At 40.0% G+C, this 25,012-nt stretch overlaps 1 protein-coding gene across 7 annotated transcripts in view; it reads right to left on the reverse strand.

Moving 5' to 3' along the window:
* Nucleotides 1–25,012, reverse strand: part of G2E3 (G2/M-phase specific E3 ubiquitin protein ligase) — a 51,515-nt gene that overhangs the window by 19,667 nt on the left and 6,836 nt on the right. For 5 of the 7 annotated variants that reach the window (XM_039538055.1, XM_039538056.1, XM_039538062.1 and 2 more), the window contains 7 exons: nt 24,370–24,471; nt 22,373–22,435; nt 15,136–15,233; nt 4,704–4,805; nt 3,635–3,759; nt 2,086–2,251; nt 1,193–1,299 (listed from right to left, as the gene is read on the reverse strand). In XM_039538055.1, coding sequence (XP_039393989.1) covers nt 1,193–1,299; nt 2,086–2,251; nt 3,635–3,759; nt 4,704–4,805; nt 15,136–15,233; nt 22,373–22,409 — 635 coding nt within the window. In that variant the 5' untranslated portion in view covers nt 22,410–22,435; nt 24,370–24,471. Of the gene's footprint in view, nt 1–1,192; nt 1,300–2,085; nt 2,252–3,634; nt 3,760–4,703; nt 4,806–15,135; nt 15,234–22,372; nt 22,436–22,557; nt 22,604–24,369; nt 24,472–25,012 lie in introns of all 7 variants that reach the window. The other 2 variants (XM_039538060.1, XM_039538061.1) reach the window with 1 other exon arrangement.

Below are 25,012 nucleotides of genomic sequence, written 5' to 3' on the forward strand. Positions count from 1 at the left end.
TTCATAACTCTGAAGTGTTTGTAACTCTGAACAAAATGTTATAATTGTTTTTTCAAAAGTTTACAACTGAATATTGACTTAAAACAGCCTTGAAACTTTACTATGCAGAAGAAAATGCTGATTTTAACCATCTTAATTTAAAAGAAACAATCACAGAAATGGTTTCCTTACCTAGTCAAATAATTTTTTTTAAACTTCCCCCCCTTTTTTTTAGTAGTTCATGTTTAACACAGTACTGTACTGTATTTGGTTTGGTTTGGGTTTTTTTTTTAATCTCGGCTGCTGCCTGATTGTGTACTTCCAGTTCCAAATGTGGTGTATGGTTGACTGGTCAGTTCGTACTCTGGTGTTCAGACCTCTGAGGTTCCACTGTATACAGGGGGTGATAGCACAGGTTGGCCAGACCAAGAAAGTGAAGAAAATACAGTGCGGAGAGGATGAGAGAGCAGTCGCTGGGAAATGCACCTGCTTTCCCATATTAAATTGAACTGCCCATATTTAAAAAATTACTCTGCCCATACTTAAAAATACTAGAATTTTTAAAAATTCTAAACAACAACTTGCATTTATCTATATTGAATATTATCTCTAAAATTTTGGTTAGTAGTAATACACCTCTACCCCGCTATAATGCGACCTGATTATATAGCGTGGTAGCAGTGGGGCTCCGGCAGGGCTTTAAAGCTGCTGCGGGGAGCCGAGGGCCCTTTAAATCACTGCTGGAGCTCTGCCGCTACTACCCTGAGGCTGCGGCAGCAGGGCTCGCTGGCAATTTAAAGGGCCCAGGGCTCTGGCTGTTGTGTGGAGCCCCGGGCCCTTTAAATCACCACTGGAGCCCTGCTGCCGTTACCCCAATATAACGGCATTTCACCTATAACGCGGTAGGGATTTTTGGCTCCCCAAGACCGTGTTATATCAAGGTAGAGGTGTATATCTCTATCCTATACTACATTTGCAGCCTCTCTTAATTTAGTACTCTGCAAATCTGAGAAGTGATCTGAAAAGAAGCAAATTGCACCTAAGACAAAAATAAACTGCTCTCATTGCCAGTAGAAACCCAGGAAATCCCAATGATTATTCAAATTTTAATTATACTGCATAAACAAGTACATGGTTTTGGCTTTGTTATCCTACTTAGTTAGAGTTGTATATACAATGTGGATTATTTGTGAAATTATTGTTAGTTACTTACTTTTCTGGAATGTGTATTCCCATTCTCAACATTTCCTTCTGAAATTTGTCTTTATTATTGCACACTGTGCACCTAAAGAAAAATACCCCAGCACTCAGAGCTTGATACTGCGTCAGAAAACAGAAAAGAAAATTAATTGAACTTTTCACATTTACTGTTTCCATCCTTTTGTACTCAATAAGGTCATGGTACCCTGAAGATTGGGCATTACATTTATGGATTCTGTTCTGGCACTGACTTCTTCAGTGCAAGGATCATCTTAAATTTATCCCACTTTGAAGCTAAAGGTGGCCTATTCTATCTTTTCACAAGGGAAATGGCTGATCCAGGGGCTGAGCTTGTAAGATCATCTCCAAGAGGAAAGCATGAGCTTTCCTTTCAATGACCTCCCCTCTCTCCTCCCCCCTACCATTCACTCTGCATCTGAAGAGATTCCTTCACCCATGTCTAGCCATGAAAATGAAGGAACAGAGGTAACTAAGGCCACATCATCCTTTTATGATATGGGCTATAAACGTGCGGGGCTGAAAGATGGCATTCATGAAGTCCCAACACACTTTCTTTCTATAGAAGCTTCCTGAAGACAAGCTGAAGTGTGAAGATCTCAAAGAACATCTTTTAAAAGGAATCTTCCCAATCTTGCAGTCCCTAAGAGTGTATTTTAAAGTTGCTGTTCTATTTTAGTTGTCTGATAACATGGACAAACTAGTTAGATTACAGGCCTTGGAAAAAACAACAGACTCCCTAGATGAAGAAATTATAGCCGTATATTTTTGATGTTGCCTTATTACATTTATTGAATATTAAAATAAGCATGTAAACATTAATTTGTTCTATTATTCTAAGTACAAAACAAAATGCTGTGAGCATCACAGAATAAAAGGTTTTCTTACCTGAAGGCAGTCTCTATGAAACCAAGCATTTTTACAGCAAGGACTTTTTAGTATATTGTACATTGGAAAGTGCTCCACAAATTCCAAGCATATTGTACACTGTGAAGAGCCTCTAGATTCATCAGATGGAAGTTTCTGAACTGGCCGGTGCTCCCAACAATATGACCTTAAATAGAAAATTAAAGCTCTGCTTAATGACATTAAACTTCAAAAACAATCAAGGTATTGTTATTAATACTAGAGAGAGTAATACCATATCCTGTATCATAACAGCAGACTTCAATAATTTTAATTTTTCATACATGTAGTTTAGAAATAAATCATTTTAGAACAGGTTAAAAACCATATATTCAATATGCAAAAATATTCACAAACAAATTACTATAAAATAGTAAAAAAAAATATGGATTCTCTGATTCCCAATCAGTTGTTAAAAAAGATTACTAAAAACGCCAAAGGTTTTGTATTGGTCCAGCAAAGCATTTCTGGTCCTTAAAACAAAAGTGTCGCCTAATTAAAATAACAATACATTACTTTATCATCAGATTTTAATTTTTAAAATCTCTAAATAATTCCACAAAGCCCACCCAACAGCCAAAGAAACTAAGATTTAATTGAGCGTTTGAAAAAGCATGTGTTAGACTGAGAAAATATCAGTAATGTAAAGTGAGGTTCTACTCTAAAAATAAACTTTGGGTTTATATTTATTGTATCTCATTGGTTCCATATAAAATGTGTTCAGTTTACAAGTTAAATTATTCTCCATCCCCCATTTGCCAGCCCTGCAAACTCAACCTGGGATATGAAGAATCAACTGTGTTCTTTTTATGCTCACACACTATCAGCAGGAGCCTGGATACAACTGAACAGTAGATGTAGTTCCGGTGCAACCAAAGGGTGGGAACTTTTTGTTGGTTTGTTGTTGTTGTTTTTTTGTGTGTGTGATGATGATGCACTGAAGGATAATTCAGCACGACTTTCAGGTCCAAGGCTGAATTTGAAGGACTGGCAGTTAAAAAAGAATATTTTTCATTTGTAAATTGAGAAAATTTGATCTGGAGTCAAACAACAAAAATGGAATCATAATAATTACTTTTCAGAGTTTAAAACTGATACTTAAGCTGACGTCCAACTTCACGATTTTATGTAGAACATTAAAATGTGTGCTAACATTAAGAGTTAACATTTTGTTGCATCCTAAAAATACTGAAAAACTATTTCACAATTATCATATGTATGCCGTAGAAATGGCATAACTATCAGATGATCCATTCCCTGTTTCTTGGTTCAGACAGGAGCATTTCATCCCCTCTGGCCCAAGTGGAAAAAGTGAGGAAAATTTAACCAGAAGACGATATACCTCAAAATATGATTCTCTAAATTGTAAGAAAAATAGTAGGTTTCTTTCTTCTCTTAAATAGATAATTAGGAGGCCATTTATAATGCCCACACCCTCTTCTTGTAGGAAAAATAAGAGCAAGTGTATTTAAAAAAAGAGCACCTCTCATTCTGTAAGGAGTATAATTATACGTGACAATAAAACACTTACCCAAATTGTTCCATGAATTGGAAAATGCATTCCCTTTGAACCCCACAAGGGAAATGATAACTTCGTTTGCATTTGGGTGCTACACATCCAATCGAAGCACCTTTTTTCTTACAGATATTACATTTCTAAGAGAAAGTTTTAGAAATGAAAGCCTATTAAAACTTAAGTCCAATTAAAATCGCTGGAATTATAACATTAACAAAAGAAATCTGATATAAGGAGTATAGAAAAGGAAATGGTGCTATACTGAACTGTTCCAGAGGATATTCTAGCTAGAATTGTAGCATTACTAATTTACTTCTGTTGTGTACTTTTCAAAGACTTAAACTCTCACAAATCAGTTGGCATTCCGTATTTTAATCATGGTATCCAAGGTTGGTGTATCCATTGTTAAAATATGTATATTCTATCAACAAAAATATACAAACAGTTTGGGGCTCAACAGATGCCAAAGAGGCAATCTGGATATTTTAGACAACCTGCTCTCTTAACTGGTTCCTGCTCAGCTATTTGAGTTAGACTTATCAAAAACGTTAATGTTTTTGTTTCATCCTGAAAATGTAAGGGTCTACCCACACCATCTGTTTTATCAGTCCTTTGTGTTTTGTCCCAAAGACTCTGATTAAGTTGACACCCAATCTGTTGGAGAGGTGAAAATGAAATTTTCCTCACTGGGTCTCAATCACTTCTCTTCTCTCTTCTGTAACAAATATCAGCCAAGTTCCATTGTCAATATTTACAATATATATATATATACACACACACACACACACACACACACATATACATACATACATAATGGCCAATATTCACAATAATTTAAATATAAGAATTCAAACACTTGAAAGTAGGATATACTTGCCCATAAAATGAATCAAATATGACACATAGCACAGTAAGTACTGAAAAATGCAATGGTCAATATTTTCCATTTGTAAAGAAAAATCATTCTTTAACTAAAAAAAAATATATCAAAAGATTCATTACAAACCAGATTTGTTATTGAGTTTAAAGTGCAAAAATGATGAAACAAATATGAACAGTGACAATACTAGAGCTTGATTCTTACCAGTTTTGCAGCTCTGTTTACTTCTTTCCTAATGTCCTTGATTAAAAACCCATAAACTCCTTCATCTTCTTCACCCCTCTGCCAAATTCCACTTGACATCAACTATAAATACAGTTAAAATTAGTAAGAAATTCCAAGACACTAAACTATTGTTTTAATCAACTTTAATGTCTAGGACTGGACTATAAGCAGCTGTTGGTATCAATATAGACAACCCTAGTAGATTGATTTAACAAAATGTTTAAGACAGTGATATTCTTCCATTGCAGAGGCATAATAGTCTTTCCCTTCCTCCCAGCATACTGCTGCTAAGGAACTGCAGGAATCTATTTGACTAATTCCTAGGACCAAACTAAATATATTCTAGGGGCCAGGAGACAGTGGCTGAGGACCATGCAGGACAAGCAACACTAATGTAGGAAAGTTTTAGAACACATGGAGGCGCCCAGAATGAAAAAAGCAATCTTATCCTAGTCAATTAAAAAAACAAAAACAAAAAACCAAAAGATCTTTAGCAATTGACTAGTCTAACTTCCACCTAAACAAAAAGAGCATTTTCACACACCGACTCACCAAGCTAACAAGGAAGGCTTTAAACTAGGTTCAAAGGATACAAGTGACTAAAGCCCACAGGTAGGTAGATTAAAAAGGTGACCTTAATAGAGAGCTACATATTGGGGGCTGGGGTTGTGGGGAGAAGAGGGGCAGGGAATGGAAAATTATAGTAGGGTCATGGGAACCTTTGAGAGTCTTTGGGCTTGGCTTACTTACAAACATGCAGGGCAGCAGGGTGTGTGAAAAACACACTCTGCAGCCTGCAAATTGCGGGCGGCGCCAGCCCCAGTGTGTGTCAGCCCGCGCCCAGCGCTGCGCGGCTGTCCTCCCCAGTCCCTTCCCCCCAGTTGGGGCTGGAGTGGGATTTGCTTCTCCTTCTCTTTCCTGACTCGCTGGCTTGCCCTGCTTGCGCTGCGGGCGCAGCAGGCAGCGCGCTGCGCGATAGGCAAGCCTTAGTTTAGGTATGGATGAGCACAATTGAAAGGAATAGTCTAGGTGATTTTCTGAAGGGTTTGGTCCTTTCTAGATAGTAGGCTCCTAACGTCTAGTGTGTGGAACATTGTGTCCCTTTTATTCCTGTGTGGTTTGGGGAAGAACAATGGAAGATGAATAGGCTGATTCAAGTGGAAGGATGAAGGTATTTTAGGTACAAACTTTGGGTGTGGTCTCAAAGTAACTTTATCTTGGAAGAAAACTGTAATGTGGGGAGCTATGCCACGAGAGCTCCTATTTCCACCACAATTTGGGCGGATGTGATGGCCATGAGAAAGGCAGTCTTCATAAAGAGATGTATGAGTGAGCAGGTCACCATGGGCTCAAGTGGGGGACCAGTGAGGCATCTTAGAACTAAATTAAGGTCCCAAGGTGGTGTAGCATCTCGAAATTGATGGGTAGAGGTTCCGAATACCTCTAAGAAAACTTTTTGTGGCGTGATGCGTGAACACCTGTTGATCTTATCGTATAAGGCCAAAATTGCCATGAGATGTTCCCTTAGTGAATTTGATGATAGCCTTGATATTTTTAGTCCTAGGATATAGTCCAGTACCAACGGCAAGGGACAGAATATAGCTGTGATGTGTATATTGTCACACCAGATTCAGAATCTCTTTCATTTTCTGAAGGTAAGTATAACATATGGTGGGTTTTCTGCTATTTAACAGTATCTATTTCACAGCTTCAGAACAAATAATTCACCATCTTGGGACCATCAAGGAGGCATGCTTTCACATAGAGAATTTCTAAATGTGGGTGGCAAATCTGGCCTGCATCCTGACACAGGAAGTGTGGAATGGGATGAAGAGTGATTCATAAAAGGTAAGGGAACCATGTCTGTCTGGGCCCAAGTTGGGGCTATCAAAATGATCATGGCCTTTTCTTCTTTTATTTTGTGTATTACTTTCGGTATTAATGGGAAAGAGGAAAGGCATATAGAAGGAAGAAAGGCATCCCCCAGAAACTGACGATCCAATCCTGCTCTTGAGCAGAATTGTGGGCACTTGCTGTTCCTGGCCGTGGCGGAAAGATCTATGCTTGTGCAGGACTATGGTATCTAGCTCCCACTCATGTTCCTGGGAGAATTTCCTGCTGAGCGTGTCCAGCTGTCATGTTTTAAAGTCCTGGTAGGTAAGTAGCTCATGTTGATCCTGTAGTGAATATGCCAATTCCATAATTTCACCACCTCTGCACACAGGTAAGATGAGCTTGCCCCTCCTTAGCAGTTTATGTAAAACACACAAGCGATGTTGTCTGTCATTATCTTTATGTTCTTGTTTCTGATTAGTGGCAAAAAGTGTGAGCATGCATTCCTGACAGCTATGAGCTCCAACAGATTGTTGTGTAATGTTGACTCTGAGCGGGGTCCATTTGCCCTGTACTGTGTAGTTGTGCAAGTGAGCTCCCCATCAAAACAGAGGTGCAGGCATTGTCAGTATCAGTGATGATGGTGGTTGGGTGAAAGGAACTCCAGCACACTAATTGTGGGATTTTGTCCACCAGTCGAGTGAGCTGTGAAGGGCATTGAGTGATTCTTGTTCAAGTTGTGTCTCTGTGGAACGTATACTGTTCTGAGCCATCCCTGAAGGCAACACATATGTAGTTTGGCATGTTTTACAACAAAGGTGGCTGTTGCCATATGCCCCAGGAGTTGAAGGCAGGTTTGGCCGATAACTGCAGATCGGTTTGAACTGTGGAAATCAAGCTGACTAAGTTGGTGAAGCTGTGTGTTGGGAGGCAGGCTTCGGCCTCCACTCCATCAAGTGAATTTTAGGTGCTGTATGGATGTTGATGTTGATTTCCAAGTGTTTACTTGTAGACCTAGCCTTAAGAAAAGGTCCATAGTCTCTCACGTAGCTCAGTACACATTATCTCAAGAAGGGCTTTGAGTAGGTAATCATCCAAGTATGGGAATATCATAATTCTTTGTTTTCAGAGGTGTGCTGCTCCCACCGCAAGGACTTTGGAAAATACCCTTGGTGCCGTAAAGAGCCAAACCAGAAATAGCTTGTGGTAGAAGTGATTCTGTCCCATGAGAGTCTGAGGAATCTCTTGTAGGATCGGTGAATGATAATAGGAAAATAAGTACCTTGAAGGTTGAGGGCTGAGAACTAGTCCCCATAGTCCTGTGCTGGGATTATTGTTGCTTATGTAACCATCTTGGAATCATTTTACTTTCACAAACTTGTTGAGTGGTCTTGGTCTAAAATGGGTCTCCAACCACCATTCTTTTTCTGCATTAGGAAATAGTTGGAATAAAAGCCCTTCCCTCTCTGTTGAATCAGAACTGGTTCTATAGCACCTAATTGTAGAAGGTAATTAGTTTTCTCCCGTAAAAGGTGTTTCTGCGAAAGGTCTCTGAAGAGGGACAGGGAGAGAGGATGGGTAGGAGGGAGGGAGGTAAAATGAATTAAGTATCCATTGCTGATAATCTCTAACACCCATTTGTCCGTGGTGATAGTCTGCCACATTGGGAAGAAAGGGGTAAGGCAGTTGCCAAAATGATGGAAACTTTCTGGCTGTTGGGTCTGGGGAGGCATCTCGGGGCCTTGACCAAATTCTCAAAATGGTTTCTTTGATGTGGATGACTGAGATGTTGATGATTGTGATGGGGGCTGTCTACATTTACCAGGTGTGTGTCTTTTCCTTTGTGGGTCATAATGTTTTTGAGGTGGGACAAATGAAAGAGGTTGAGATCTTTCTATAGCGTGGTAGCTACCGGGTCGTCTCTTTTGTATCGGTGCATAAATACCTAATGATCTTAATGTTGCTCTTGAATCTTTTAGGGATTCGTCGGCAAATAATTCGTACTGTTCAAATGAGAGATCCTCCACTGTGGCCTGCAGTCGCTATCAAAAGAACAGCTGTGTCAGCCGCATCTTAGGAAGCTTGTAATGCAGTCTGCACCAGTAGCTGACCCTCCACCATGATTCTTTTTGTCTTCCAGAATATACTCAATAAATTCACTCCATTTGGAGTAATTTGTGTGATTATATTTTGACATAATCACTTCATAGTTGGTAATTCTAAATTGCAGAGTTGTTAATAGCACCTCATTGATAGGAAGAGCAATTTTTGCTGACGTTGAAGTTTGCAGGATATCAATGTTGTGATTCTCTCACTTCCTCTGATGGAACTTTAAGAGAATCTGCTATCCTCCTGAACAGTTCCTGGAATTGCCTGAAATCATCTGCTGTCATTGGTGGAGGAGGCATGACTGCTTTGTCACATGAAGACGAACAGATATTGCTTGCAGGCATGGTTTCCTTATCCAGTCTCTCTTCCTGTTTCTTTAAAGACTCTCCTTCAGGCTCATGTGGCCTAGCTATTGAGGATGATGGGGAGTGTCTCATCCTCTCTCTGAAGGGTCTGGAAAATTGTTGCCGGTATACAGCCCCTGGATCCCAATAAGGACATTGTGGTGGGGAAAAGGCATGGGTGGGAGAATCCATGGGTGTCAATACCAAGCTTTTGGGTCACCTCTGGCTTCATGGTATCTTGCCTGAGCATAACAGTTGATTTATGTAGCTCCCTAATGTGATGAGGGGCTATATGGTGCAAGAGAATAAATGTCCTCCTCCTCATCATCACTAGAGAAGGGAGGTGTGGTCCTGGATGGTGACAGAGAGATATGGTATGCATCTCCGGGGATAAGGTGCATACTGTGGTGTATTGGTACACAAAAGTATAGATTTAGGTGTATCAAAAACCAATGGGGTCTTTTGGAAGTCTAAAAATTCTTGCAGTACTGGCACCACCATCATCAGTACTGTGGAAGGTATTTGCATCAGTGTCGCTGCAGTGGAAGAGGTTGTCAGTATTGAGGTTGTTCTGTTCTCCACTGAGTGTCCAGAATGTGGCGCCTAAGTCTTATCAGTGCCAATGTGCTTGATACCGCGAATCTAAGTGGTTCAGTAGGTACCATCTTTGAGGATCTGGATTTTTCCTTGCCACTATCACTTCACAGTGCCCTTTTGTCTAATCCTGCCATATTGGGGTCCTTGCACTTACCAGCAGCAATGGTACCACAGGACCTAGGATCCTGGCATATCCTTATGCCAGTTGGTGACGAAGCCACCAATCTCACGAGAGATCTTTGTCTTTTAGCTGGCTCTTTAATAGGCGAAGTTGTGAGGAATCTGTTGATTTCCTCTTCATAGCCAGTGGGGAGTGGGGAGAAGCTGATGTTGATGCTGATAAAAACCACTGTCTGGGGGAGGAGGTCCTGGGACCAGGGTCTGAAGCTAGCCTAGTGAGCTCTCCATCATAAGGAGTTTTAGCTTTAGCTCACTGCCATTCCGAGTTTAAGGCACTTTTGGGGTACATATGCCTCTCCCAGACAACGGATGCAATCGGAGTGACCATAAATAACAGGGATGGCCTCCCAGCAGCAGAGGCAACATTTGAACCCAGTGGAGCCAGGCATACCTCCCTTTATAGGGATCAATTCCCTGAGGGAAGAAATAGGGGAGAAACTACTATGCTAATCAAAGGGTCAAACAACAAAAAGAAAAAACATAACAATAAATAAAGAAAAACAAGGAATTACTACTACTAAAAGTCTAACTGAAACACTATTATTATGAAATTCAGAACAAAAAGCACTAAGAAACTCACAACAAAAAGGCTCTGCTAGGGACTCCGTCTCAGGCCAAGGGTGGTTGAGAAGGAACTGAGGGCGGTTTGGCCACACAGCGCTTTATAGCCCCCGAACGTGGAGCAAGACAAGGAGAGCACATGTGCGGCCCAAACAGGCACTGCTACCAAGAATCTCTGATCCTAGGCACAGGGATGCAGCCACACTTAAGTGGAGCACACATAGGGACACTACTCAAAGAAGTAGTATAGGTTCATACTTAGCAGGGAAGGAGAGCTAAAGATGACATCAAGAAGGCGGAGGTGTTTAATGCCCATTTTGCATCAGTTCACTAAAAAGGTTAATGGTGACCAGATACTTAACCGAATTAATATTAAAATGAGGAGGAAGGAACACAAGCCAGAATAGGAAAAGAAAAGGTTAAAGACTATTTAGAGAAGTTAGATGTAGCCAAGTCGACTGGCCATGATTAAATGCACCCTAGGTACTTAAGGAACTATCTGAAACAATCTTGGAACCATTAGCAATTATCTTGGAGAACTCATGGAGGATGGGTGAGGTCCCAGAGGACTTGAGAAAAGCAATCATAGTACTGATCTTTAAAAATGTGAACAAGAGAACCTGGGGAATTCTAGACCAATCACAGCCTAACTTCAATACCTGGAAAGATATTGGAACAAATTATTAAACAATCAATAGGTAAGCACATAGAGGATAATAGGGTTAAAATGAATAGCCAGCATGGATTTGTCAAGAACAGATCATGCCAAACAAACCTAATTTCCTTCTTTGAGAGAGTGTTATTGGCCTAGTGGATAGGGGGAAGCAGTAGATGTGATATATATATGATTTTATTAAAGTTTTTTAAACAGTGTCACATGACAAATAAACAAATTGGGGAAATGTGGTCTGGATTGAACTTTTGTTAGGTGAATGCACAACTGACTGAAAGACCATACTCAAAGGGTAGTTATCAGTGATTCGCTGTCAAACTGGGAAGGTATATCTAATGGCATCCCACAGGGGTCTGCTCTGGATCTGTTACTATTCAATATTTTAATTAATTACTTGGAATAATGGAGTGGAGAGAAAGCTTATAAATTCTGTGAATGACACCAAGCTGGAAGCAGCTGCTAGCACTTGAGGAGAGGTTTAGAATTCAAAATGACCTTGACCAATTGAAAAATTGGTCTGAAATCAACAAGATGAAATTCAACAGAGAGAAGTGCAAAATACTACCTTTAGAAATTAAAAAAAAAAATCAAATGCACAGCTACAAAATGGGGAATAACTGGATAGATGGTAATACTGCTGAAAAGGATTCAGGGGTCACAGTGGATCACAAAATGAATGAGTCAATAGTGACGCGGTTGTGAAAAAGGCTAATATTCTGAAGTGTATTAACAAGAGAGTTATATGTAAGACACAGGAGGATATTGTTCTGCTCTATTTGGCACTGGCGAGACCTCAGCTGGAATACTGTGCCCAGTTTTGGGTGCCACACTTTAAGAAAGATGTGGACAAATTGGAGAAAGTCCAGAAGAGAGCAACAAAAATTGGTCAGGTTTTCCAAACCTTTTATCATCAGGAAAGATTAAACAAACTTGACAAGTTTAGTCTTGAGAGAAGATTTGGGGGAACCTGATATCAGTCTTTAAATATGTTAAGGGCTATTATAAAGAGGACAGTGATCAATTGTTCTCCATGTCTTCTGAAGATAGGACAAGCAATGGGCTTAATCTGCAGCAAGAGAGATTTAGGTTAGATAGTAGGAAAAACTTTCTAACTATAAAGATAATTAAGTACTGAAATACAAAGGGAGTTTGTGGACTCCCCACCATGGGAGCTTTTTAAGAACAAGTTGGACAAGTGCCTGTCTGGGATGGTGGTCTAGGTTTACTTCGTCCTACTTCAGTGTAGGGGAGTGGACTAGATGACCTCTCAAGGTCTCTTCCAGGACTACATTTCTGTGAGTTCTTAATAAAAACACAGACTATAATTTATTTGAAAGCACAAGGAATAGGTGAATCTACTGAGTAACGCCAACAAGGATTTTAGAAACAGATCATGCCAAAATAATCTGATGTCCCTTTGATACTGCTACATATTGAATGGACAAGCTAAGTATTCAAGATATTTTATTTGTGTAAAAAGCCTTGCTGAAATACATTACCAGACTGGAAGCTCATTAAAGAAATTAGAAGAGTATTGTCTGCATAATAAAAGAAACAGCAAAAACCATCAGAATAACTTGGAACTCTTGTTTGACAAGTGGGAAATGAGAACACACTAGTGTACAATGATATATGTTGAGAAAAAAACAACAGGAACACAAATGTGATAGTTACCTGTAAGAATCATAAAGATAGATTTTTATGAAATATCTGAAACTGTCATAATAGAAAAAAAATATCAAGGAAATAATTGCACCTTGTGTCCTTTTTGTTTCTTAAGGAGCCTATAGCTCTTACTGCATCCACAGGACTTAAGTAAAAACCATAATTGGTTTAAAGACACTAACACAGTGGTGGGCAACCTGCTTCTGGGCTGCGAGACATGTTGCTGATGTTGACCGTCTGCAGTCATGGCCCCCCTGCAGCTCCCAGCGGCCACAGTTCGCCATTCCTGGCCAATGGGAGCTGCCGGAAGCAGTGGCCAGCACATCCCTGCGAATCACGGCCACTGGGAGCTGCAGGGGGCTGTGCCTGCGGTCAATGTCAGCAAAACGTCTCGCGGCTTGCAATCAGATTACCCTGATGGACCCCATGTGGCCCTCAGGTTACCCACTACTACACTAACACAACTCGTGGATAATTCACTATGCAGCAATGATAGGCTTTGTTTTATGTTGTTTCTTCAGAGGCACACAGAACTGAAGGTGCTCCCCAGAGCAAGAAGGTGAATGGCCAATGGCCCCTGCAGTAAAGAAGCTCTAACTTACAATAGCCTTATCCAACTTGCTTTGCAGCCCAGAACCTCTGAAGCACAGTGATACAAGCATGCCCCTTCCCACTCTCCACACAGGGATCTGCGAAGGAGGACTGCATAGGGCCTCTTACATCAGCCCTATGCTGATTCTGCATCAGGAAATTCTCCCATAGCCTACTGCGGCCTCCTTATATGGCCAAAGCAGTGTACAGGGGCTTCGGTGAGAGCCAGAATCTATTCCAATACCTTAAAAGTAATCTACAAAGAAAAACTATGGGCTTGCACCTTTTTCCACTTTCATAAGATGAAATAGCAGCTTGCAACCATGTGCACACATACAAGTGTGTGTACATTTAGTAGTTTATTCCCCCCCAGATTTTTACGTTGGATCTTCAGGTCTTGTCTGCCCAGGAAAGCTGATGACAACTAAAGAACTAGTAAAACAATAATACCATAAAAAAGAGCAAAAGGAATTTTAGTGGGACTGTTTAAAATTTTGGTTTTTGTTTAACATCACTTAACTTCAATGACTATTATATTTATTTTAGAAACAGGATATCTTAGTTAAAGGTTCAAAACCCAACCCCTTCTATCAATGCAATTAACGGAGACACCAATGAGTTCCTTCAGCAAGAACAGGGAACACTAGACTTGATATTCCTGATACTTTTACATTAAAAAACAAACAGAAAAACAAATATAAGACTTTCATGCTTTATTTATACATAGAGAACAAACAGGATACCTCACCAACTTTTAAAAAACATTTTCCGATCATCTTTAAGCCTCAAGTTAAACAATTATGATGGTCCCTTCTGACCTTAAAGTCTGTGAATCTAATAAAGTATCAATTGTAGCTGATGTTATTGTCACAGCCAAAAACATTAAACATCTAGTTAGCTTGTATCCATTGCTGTTCTCAGTTTAAGTTTTATTATTAAAATGGCTGAGTTACTGGAGCTATGACCTAATGATAAGACTCACACTTATTAAGCTGAAACAAGGACTGTTTTTCTAGTGCAGAGGTTCTTAAACTTCATTGCACCGCAACCCCTTCTGACAACAAAAATTACTACATGACCCCAGGACCAAAGCCTGAGCCCACCCAAGCCCCTTTGTCCCGGGCCAGGGTAGGCAAAGCCAAAGCCCCAGCACCCAGGGCTGAAGCCCTCGGGCTTCGGCCCGGGGTGGAGGGGCTCAGGCTTCAAGCCAGCTGTAATGTGGTATCTGGACTTGATATTCCTAATATTTCTACATTAAAAAACAAAAAGAAAAATAAATAAGACTTTCAGGCTTTATTTATATATAGAGAACAAATAGGGTACCCCACCAGCTAATGCCAGCCCTGGCGACTCCATTACAATGGGGTCCCGACCCACAGTTTGAAAACCGCTGCTAGCGCTATAATGAATCCAGATAATGCAGAGTGAGGAACACCACATAGCAAACTAAGAATTACATGTATGCTGCTAAAAACAGTATTATACCGAAAGAGGTAAAATTATTAAACTAAACCTTCATTTAAATGAAGAGTCAGATGAGAACATGGATACATTACCACCAATTTTTAAAAACGCTATCAAGTTTTTATGATTTGGGAATGTGCTAAATGCTTATGTGACTATTCAACAGTAAGTAACAACCTATTATGGTGTGTTTTCTTTCTGCTGCTGTATCTTTAAAATAACTGAAAAGGCTCAATAAATCTCCCCAAAAGCAAACAATTTGGAAATTAGAAGAGAGATCTTGGAATTTTGCAGGCAAAGAGTTGCAGGTTCACTGCTGTTTAGTTTACCAATTTTTCTGATGAAAATTGGTAAGTTCCTAGAATTCGGTTCAGGATCAGCATGAAATACTTACCAAGCAGTAGTAATGAACAGTGAGATTGTATTCCTTGTAAGTTCTCTTTTCTCCATATTTTTCGGGACAGTCATCAGTTCGTTGACAGAGGACACAGGCTAAAATATTGAAACACTGTTTAGAAACACTTAATGGAAATGGTCTATTAAAAGAAAATGCTGTTCTAACCCTTAAATAAATTAAGTATGACCTAGGCTACTGGGTAAGTTTAGTAAAGCCAGTACCACCCATCTGGTATTCACCAGATGGAATTCAATGTTGTGTTTGTTTACCACACTCCACTTAAAGTGGCTGTTGTTTCTCTCCACTTTTTGTAGGTGCTCTCCTAGCCTTCCTTCTTTTTTCATGGGTAGGCTTAGAAGTGCAGAGCAGAAAGAGCAAGAGAAGAGAGATTGCAAGTTGCTCCTTCCCTGGCTCCTGCTGGATCCTAGTGAACAAGGGATTTTGCTCACCCAGCAGGCGCCTCTCAGAACCTACCAGCAAGCCACACGCCACCAGTTGAAATGCCCTGTTTTAAAGGCCAGTTAAGGTGGTATCTTTAATATTGTGTCAGTTGACTGCCTAAACACTATGGTGAGTTGTACATTATAAATGTGTAGAGTAATTGATATAGGAATATAAACACATTGTACCCAACTATTTTTGTAGAACTATAATGGATATATTGATGATCTCAATAACATAATAAGATCAATGAAAAGAATCATTACTTACCTGTTAGTAATTGTGGTTCTTGGAGATGTTCTGCACATGTAGATCCCATTTATGGTGCCCATTTGCCCCAGCAAAGGAGTTCAGAACATTTTCATTAGCAGTGTCCAATAGGGGGTCACACATGCCCTGAGGGCATAGAGGGCACAGCAACCCCAACTGCCTCTCAGTTCCTTCATCTCCCAGAATCCTCATTTGTAAGACTTTGAGCTGCCAGTATGGAGGGCAGGTCATGGGATCTACATGTGAAGAACATCTCAAAGAACTCCAGTTATTAGATAAGTAACTGGTCTTTAAGGAGTTGGAAGCTAGAAGTTATCTGTAAAGAGACTGCAAAATAGCTCTTCCAAAATGTGCATCAGATCTTGAAACTGTGACTTAATGTTTTGTAAGCATATGAGCTGAAGGCCAGGTAATTGTTCTACATATGTCTGATACTGGAACCCAACTTCAGCATGCTACTGAGGCTGTTTGCACTCTGGTGGAGTGAGTTTGCATGTTTGGTGGAGGACTCTTATTAATATCATAAGCAGTTCTAATACAATCCATACCCATTCTAGCCATCCCTTTTGATTTATCATCATAAACAAAGAAAAAAGTCTTGGCATTTTACCAAAAGATCTAGTGCTACCTAGGTAATATAATGGTGACCTCACATCTAATGTATGCAATTTTGCAGGTGCAGAAGGTAGTTTTGGCAAAAAGGTGGAAAATGACTGCATCGATTGATATGAAAATTTGAGTACTTTAGGAATAAAAGATGGATGTGGTCTCATAGTTACTCTATCCATGTAAAAAAAAAATGTATGGAGGATTTATCATTAGGGATTGTAATTTGCTTATTCTACATGCTGATGTAATTGCCACCAGAAATGCTACCTTCACTGTCTGTAGATGAATTGGACAATTTGATAGAGGTTCAAGGAGAACAAGTGCAAGTGGGCCACAAGTGAAGAAAGTATTAAATTTGAAGTTCCATGCTGGAGCAATCTTTCTCACAGGAGGAAAAATGTTGGGGAAAATTTTCATAAATCTATTCATTGATTGATAAAGTTGCACCTCCCTCTTCTGGAAGATGAAATGCGGATATCACTGCCAAATAGACTTTGATTGAAGAGATATATTTAAAGCACCTAGGACTATCTAAGAGGTAACTCTGACATGGAGCCCAGAGATCTTCTGCCAGATCCAATATTCCTTCATTAATAGGTAACGCAACCCTGCTCTGGGATGCTGGCTGTAGAATATCAAAGGGTTTATATATACTTTTTCTGAACTGTCTCCAAAGGAACTTCTAGTGTTTTTGCCATATGCGTCAATAATTCCTGAAAAGTTTTAAAATCATCAGCTGAAAGACGTGTAGCCTGTGACATAGTTCCATCAGGTAAGGAAGAAGAACCATGTATAGCAGATGGATTGTCCTGATGGGCTGGTATTTCACCATCACTTAAAATTTGTTATTCCTCTGTATCTTGAACTCAATGAAGAGAGTGATCAGACTTATAAGAGTTTGCATCAGGTGACCCATGATTAGATCCTGTCTATTGTGGGAATATTGTTCCTGAAATGGACAATGTCGAGAACCAATATGGCCATCTGGGAAAGGGACATTGTGGCCCTTTCGGAGGGAACCAAGGGGCATAGTGAGAATTAGCATCTCATAGAATGATAGACTTCAAGGTCAGAAGGAAACATCATGGTAACCTAGTCAGACCTCCTGTACATTGCTGGCCACAAAATCTTACCCACCCACTCCTGTAATAGGCCCACTACGTCTGGCTGAATTACTCAAGTCCTCAAATCATGATTTAAAGACTTCAAGTTACAAGTTTAAACCTGCAAGTGACCTGTGCCCCATGCTGCAGAGGAAGGCAAACCCTGCTGCCCCCCAAGGTCTCTGGCAATCTGACCTGGGGGAAAATTCCTTCCTGACCCCAAATATAGTGATCAGTTGGACCCTGAGCATATGGTCAAGACCCACCAGCCAAACACCTGGGAAAGAATTCTCTGTAGTAACTCAGCCCTCCCCATCTACTGTCCCATCAACAGCCATTGGAGATATTTGCTGCTAGTAGCTGCAGAATGGCTACATGCTTGTAGGGAGTCCCATCATACCATCCTTTCCATAAACTTATCAAGCTCAGTCTTGAAGGCAGTTAGGTTTTTTGCCCACTCTGCTCCCCTTGGAAGGCAGTTCTTGAACTCTACTCCTCTAATGGTTAGAAACCTTCACCTAATTTCAAGCCTAAAATTGTTGATGGTCAGTTTATATCATTTGTCCTTGTGTCCACATTGGTGCTTAACTTAAATAACTCCTCTCCCTCCCTGGTATTTATCCCTCTGATATATTTATAGAGAGCAGTCATATCTCCTGTCAGCCTTCTTTTGGTTACGCTAAACAAAACGAGATCTTTGAGTCTCCTCTCATAAGGTAGGTTTTTCCATTCCTCAGATCATCTTAGTAGCCCTTCTCTGCACCTGTTCCAGTCTGAATTCATCTTTCTTAAACATGGGACAACAGAATTGCACACAGTATTCCATATGAGGTCTCGCCCAGTGCCTTATATAACGGTACTAACACTTCCCTGTCTTTGCTGGAAATAGCTCGTCTGATGCATCCTAGGACTGCATTAGCTTTTCTCACAGCTGCATCATACTAGTGGCTCATAGTCATCCTATGATCAACCAAAACACCCAGGTATTTCTCCTCCTCTGTCACTTCCAACTGTAAGTCCCTAGCTTGTAGCAAAAAATCTTGTTGTTAGGCCTGAAGCGTGTTACCTTGCACTTTGCACTATTAAATTCATCCCACTTCTATTTCTCAGTTTTCAAGGACCTCCAGATCTTGCATGATATTCCTGTCCTCCTCTGTATTAGCAATACCTCCCAACTTTGTGTCATCCACAAATTTTATTAGCACACTCCCACTTTCTGTGCCACAGTCATTATTAAAAATGTTAAATAAGATAGGAATGGTCTTGGGGCCAGAGAAACTCCACTAGTAACATCCCTCCAGCCTGACAGTTCACCTCTCAGTATGACCCATTGTAGTCTCCCCTTTAACAAGTTTCTTATCCACCTTTCAGTTCTCATATTAATCCCCATCTTTTACAATTTAACTAATAATTTCCCATGTGGAACTGTATCAATAGCCTTACTGAAATCCAGGTAGATTAGATGTACTGTGTTTCCTTTGTCTTTAACAAAAAACAGTTATCTTCTCAAAGATCTGGCACAATCTATCTTTTGTAAAACCAGGTTGTATTTTATTCCAATTATCGTTTGCCTCTATATCCTTAACTATTTTCTCTTTCAAAATTTGTTCCAAGACCTTGCATACAATTGAGGTCAAACTAACAGGCATCTTTAGGTCTATTAGGAGGCTCTTGTTCATATGCCTCCCTAAACTTTTCTTTCTGTCCGTCTGATTTCCTCTTTGGTCATTCAATGACAGACCTGCGGGTGGTAATTTTGCAACAGAAAAGCTTCAAAAACAGACTCCAACAAGAAACTGCTGAGCTGGAATTGATATGCAAACTAGATACAATCAACTTAGGTTTGAATAGGGACTGGGAATGGCTGAGGTATTACAATCATTGAATCTATCTCCCCTTGTAAATATTCTCACACTTCTTATCAAACTGTCTGTACTGGGCTATCTTGATTATCACTTCAAAAGTTTTTTTCTTACTTAATTGGCCTCTCAGAGTTGGTAAGACAACTCCCACCTTTTCATGCTCTCCGTATGTGTATATATATCTCCTTAATATACGTTCTATTCCCTGCCTCCGAAGAAGTGGGCTGTAGCCCACAAAAGCTTATGCTCAAATAAATTTGTTAGTCTCTAAGGTGCCACAAGTACTCATGTTCTTTCTTTGGTGGAGGACTCCCACTAGAGTCTATAGAGGAATCAGAAGCCATGACAGGAGACTGAAGGATTTGAGTGGGTGTTAAATCCTTGACTGTATTAACATGCTGGTTAAAAGATATTTTCATTAGCTGCACCCTAGTTTTCTTTTTGAGGAAGGGCTCTGTCTGGTATTGAGATCAGGGAAACCACCAGAATTGGTGACTCAGGTGCTGGAGTGACCCTAAGGTCTAGTGAAAACACATAAGAAGCTTTTGGAGCTGCAAATTTAGTTGTAAAAGGTCCCTGCAAAAAACCACTGGTGCACAGCAGACTTTGATCAAAGCTGCCAGTGCTGACAAGGAAAGCATTGCAGAAGACTGTCCTGGGTACTCTGATGCTGAGAGCGACGGTGCTGCTGAAGCCAGTGCTTATGAGAAGGAAATCACATGACTCTGAGCTCTTCTTTCCTTGAGATCTTTTAACTGAAGTAGTAGAGGAAGGTTTCTGTATCAGCTCTGTGCAGAGGTGCATCATGGCAGCACTCTTAGCACAGATCCTTTAAAGAACTCTGCACTCCCGGCAGCAAAGAGAGGGCTTCGTGCCAGGAAACAGAGTCAGAGTCTCTCAGTCCTTGGACAGCAAGGGTCTCTGACTGCTCCGATGGATCTGAATCTTTTTAAATTGCTCCTGAATTAGGTGTCACGTTTCTGGTGACAGAAGCCTTGGAGAGATGAGCTGAGAAAACAGAAGCCTCTGTATCTGTGCTGAGTCAGACATAACTCTCATGGACCTTTCCTTTTAAGATAAAGCTTCAGTTTGGACTACCACTCCTTGTGTGCGCACTTCTTGAAGGAGTTGCAAACTGCACACTTAGCCATGACAGATTCCTCACCCAGACAGTAAAGGCATCTGTTGCGATCTCCCACAGGAGGACATGGCTTGGCGCCTTGGCTCTGCCACAAGCAATTTTTTTTTTTTTGGTGACCTACTGAGAACATGCTACTTGAAACAGTAACAAGTAAATTAGCTACTAAGTATAAACAAATTATTAAGTAACAAGATTGCTACAAAGGGATACTATGTTGTTCTGACTTTGCCTCATGGTAAGAATGAACTTTGTGGTGGTTGCTGTACCCTTTAAGCCCTGGGGTAGGGGACACAAGGCCACAAAGAGCATATACGTGACCCCTATTGGCAATGGTAGAATATAAAACATTTTCACCTGTGATGGGGCACATGGACACCAGAAATGGGATCCACATGTGCAGTAACTTGAAGACCCGTGTTACTACTTTTTAGTCCATTGCTTTTTCACATGTATGTGTGGCAATCATTCAGCAATACACGATTCCGTGTAAGAGGTTTCATTGACTGCATTAAGTCACATATTAGAAATGCTCATACAATGTACAATAGTGTTTTGAAACAGATCCATTAGCAAATTCAAGAACACCTCGGATTTAACAAATATAAAAACACAAAAACAAACTATTAAGGTTACCAAGAAATTCAGAAAACAAAAACTAACAAAACTAAAAACAGACAAATTAATTTCAAATATCTTAATTCTGACCTGCAGTAGAAATAAATTAAAGTTTTTCTTAAATTTACTGATACTTCCATTAATCTAAAGGAACCATATTCATTTAATGCTAATGGTAAACAGTCACAACAGAGAAAGAAAACAGTGCTATTTTAAACTCTTCTATTTTCTGAAAAGTGAAGTCTCAACTTATTAGATATGTCTCACACACAGCTAAGTTTAACCCAGCAGTTGTACTTCCAAAGTGATTTTTTAAAAGCATTTATTTGCAAAACGATCAAAATATGTTTTAAACATAAACATAATTACGGGAAGCCTTTATCAAAATTAGGGAAATAAGTCATCAAGAATATCATGCCACCCTGAGCTCACTCTGAAGGGAATCATGTTTCAACACACAATTTTACTACTGAAATTTCACCCATTCTTTTAAACCATTGCATTACCAAGCCACATGCTGGAGTCACACTGTTGAATTTAAATTGAAATCCTACATTAAAATAATTGCCTTTTTATTGCAGCTAGGGTGACCAGATTTTATAGGGACAGTCCTGATTTTGGGGGCTTTTTCTTATATAGGCACCTATTACACCCCCCCCTCCCGATTTTTTACACTTGCTATCTGGTCACCCTAACTGCAGCATCTACAAGTTCTGTAAATGTTTAAATACAGTAAGTTAGCTAAATCAGTGGTTCTCAACCTGGAATATGCATACCTCTGGGGGGGTATGCAGAGGTCTTCCATGGGATACATCAACTCATCTAGATGTTTGCCTAGTTTTGCAATAGGCTACATAAAAAGCACTAGCAAAGTCAGTACAAACCAAAATTTCATACAGACAATGACTTGTTTAGACTGCTCTCTATATACTATACACTGAAATGTAAGTACAATATTTCTATTCCAATTGATTTATTTTATAATTACATGGTAAAAATGAGAAAGTAAGAATTTTTTCAGTAATAGTGTGCTGTGACACTTTTGTATTTTGATGTTTGATTTTGTAAGCAAGTAGTTTTTAAGTAAGGTGAAACTTGGGGGTAAGCAAGCCAAATCAGACCACTGAAATGGTTTCAGTAGTCTGGAAAGGCTGAGAGCCACTGTGCTAAATCATTTAAATAGCCTTACTTACCTGGGCTTTGGAAGTGGCAGAGGGTATTTTCATTCATTCTAGTACCTTTCTTCTAGCTTTTTACTATGGAAATTAAAAACAATATGTCAAAAGTATTCAGTTTGTTGAGGATGGTACACTGCATTTTACTGTATTTAATCAAATTTTCTTTTAAACTCAAGAAGTTGAGAGACTAAATCACCTACTTCTAAATGTCTCCTTTTACAATGCTTCCAAGATGGCCTCAAAGTCCTAAAAAATTAAAATTCATCTTTCACTCTGAAAGGTAAACATTGAAAAGGATAAAGGCTGAAAAGGTGAAATCTGATCTCCCCTTTGATATCTGATCTTTTGTGTTTTACGCTATACTATACAGCATTTCTCAAACTGGGGATCCCGACCCAAAAGGGAGTCGCGAGGTTATTGTAGGGGGGTTGTGGTATTGCCAACCTTACTTCTGTGCTGCCTTCAGAGCTGGGCAGCCAGAGAGCGGCGGCTGCTGGCCAGGCACCCAGCTCTGAAGACAGCACAGCCAGCAGCAGCACAGAAGTAAGGGTGACATGGTATGGTATTGCAACCCTTACTTCTGTGCTGCTGATGGCAGCGGCACTGCCTTCAGAGCTGGGTGGCCAGAGAGTGGTGGCTGCTGGCTGAGCACCCAGCTCTGACGCCAGTGCCAGCGGGGGAGTTGCCACTCTTCTGGGAGAAGCAGGGGGTTCATCATGAGCTTTACAAGTTTATATTTTGCCATTTTCAAATACATGTTCATGCTTTGTTACAACACCATGAAATTCAAGATTTTTAAAATGCTATGACCAGGAAATTTATGAAAATGGACTGTGAATTTGGTAGGGTTCTAACAATAACATTAAGGCAATTTGCTTCTGACTTCCCCAGCATTTGGGAACCGAACCATGAACAAGTTTTATTTCCTCTTCCAAAAGATACTTTTGCAAACACACTGGCAAAGACCTTGCAGTTTGCCTATCAAATTAGTGAACTATGCATTTAAATGCAAATTTGTTCTCAATTAAAATTAACTGACAAGATTTCAGTTTTTGCAAAAAACACCACACAACACACTGGGCTATGCTCTTCTCTGATGTAATTCACTGGACTTTAGTGGAGTTACACCAGGAAGAAATCTGATCCATTTTGTTAATATTTACTACAGCATTTCCCAAAATGTGGGATGCAAAGTAGCAGCTGTGGAGGATGGGAGGGTATGGATAGGCCTTAATTGTTCTCCAGAACTTTTAGCTATTATGCTTAAGAAGAAAACTTGATCCAAGTACAACTGATGCAGTGATGTCTCCCTGAAGTTGCAGACAGTGTGGATTAGATTTAAGGTATGAACTATCCCAATCATTTAAATGATCAAAACACACAACAAAGTTGAGGAATATCACATTATGAAGATCTACAGAGAGTGACCGATTATTTTGGATAGACCAGTTCACATTTTACACCACTGTAGGGCTAAAGGCAGTTAACTTCATTTTCCTTACTAAGGGCTCAGCTTCCAAATATCTGGGAAACGCTGGTTGACTGAACAAGAAACATGCAACTAAGCTTAAAACTATAGCCACTCTTCAAGGAGCTGCTGGCAATGCACATGGGAAGAAAACTGTGTAACATTTCTAGGAATCAGAAGTAAGACATAGAAGAGGCCTACTGGGTCATGTAATCCATCTGCTGGTGCAGGAATATCTATAGAAGTGAAGGCTTGTGCTTGGAATAATCTGAAATCACTAGTTATGCAATTTAATGTGTCAACCTTTTTATTCAATCTCATTTTATTTTAATACTTTTGGACAATTTTAACTTCAAGTTATATACTTACATACTGTATATCACATTTATTATGCCCTTACACTGCCAAACAAATCAACTAATCAAGATTGGCAGAAATGGCATCAAGTGACAATTTAACTGAATCTGATAATCTACAAAGAAGTTATTTTCCCCACTCTTCTTTGGTGAGGGAGTCAAGAACAGAGTTTAAAACAGTATCTTACCTCTTTGGAACTTCTCTTGAAAGATGTTTTTTCTCACTCAGCAATGGCCACTGGCACCCTCAAGGTCTTCAATCTTCTAGGGCACTCGAACTGAGGGACCATCTGTACAGGTAAAGAGGATCCCAGATGTCAGTACCCTGTGGCTTAATGACAAGGTGAAAAATCCTGATAGATAGAGGGAGCTTAGGTTTGGTTGGCAATGAGAAGCACAACTGCCAGAACCTAACATTTCATTCTCTCTTTGGGGTTGGGGAGGAAAAGAAAGAGGAGGAAATGCTACTAAAAGCAGTGGGTTGCTCTCTTATCTCAGTGCAGCGTGCCTGGAGTTTTTAATTCACAAATTAAGGATCTTTGAGATCAAAACCTTGCCTGTGCACAAAGCCCCCAACTCCAGTGAGGGTTCCATACAGATGCAAAGGTTTTCCTGCATGGATCTAGTTGCAGAATTGGAGCCTAAATCATTGCCCACTGGGTACAAAAGTGAGACAGTAGCCAACTATTTTGCCTGAATTATTGTTTCCTCAAGTCTGCCACTAATTTTGAAATCAAATACTTCCCACATTTAATCAACAGCTGAAGTCTATAAAAAATGGGAACGTACAGGCAATGGGTAAGATGGCTCCTAAGGACTGTAGTACCTTTA

Source organism: Mauremys reevesii, linkage group 4, assembly GCF_016161935.1.
Source record: "Mauremys reevesii isolate NIE-2019 linkage group 4, ASM1616193v1, whole genome shotgun sequence".
NCBI classification, from domain to species: domain Eukaryota; kingdom Metazoa; phylum Chordata; order Testudines; family Geoemydidae; genus Mauremys; species Mauremys reevesii.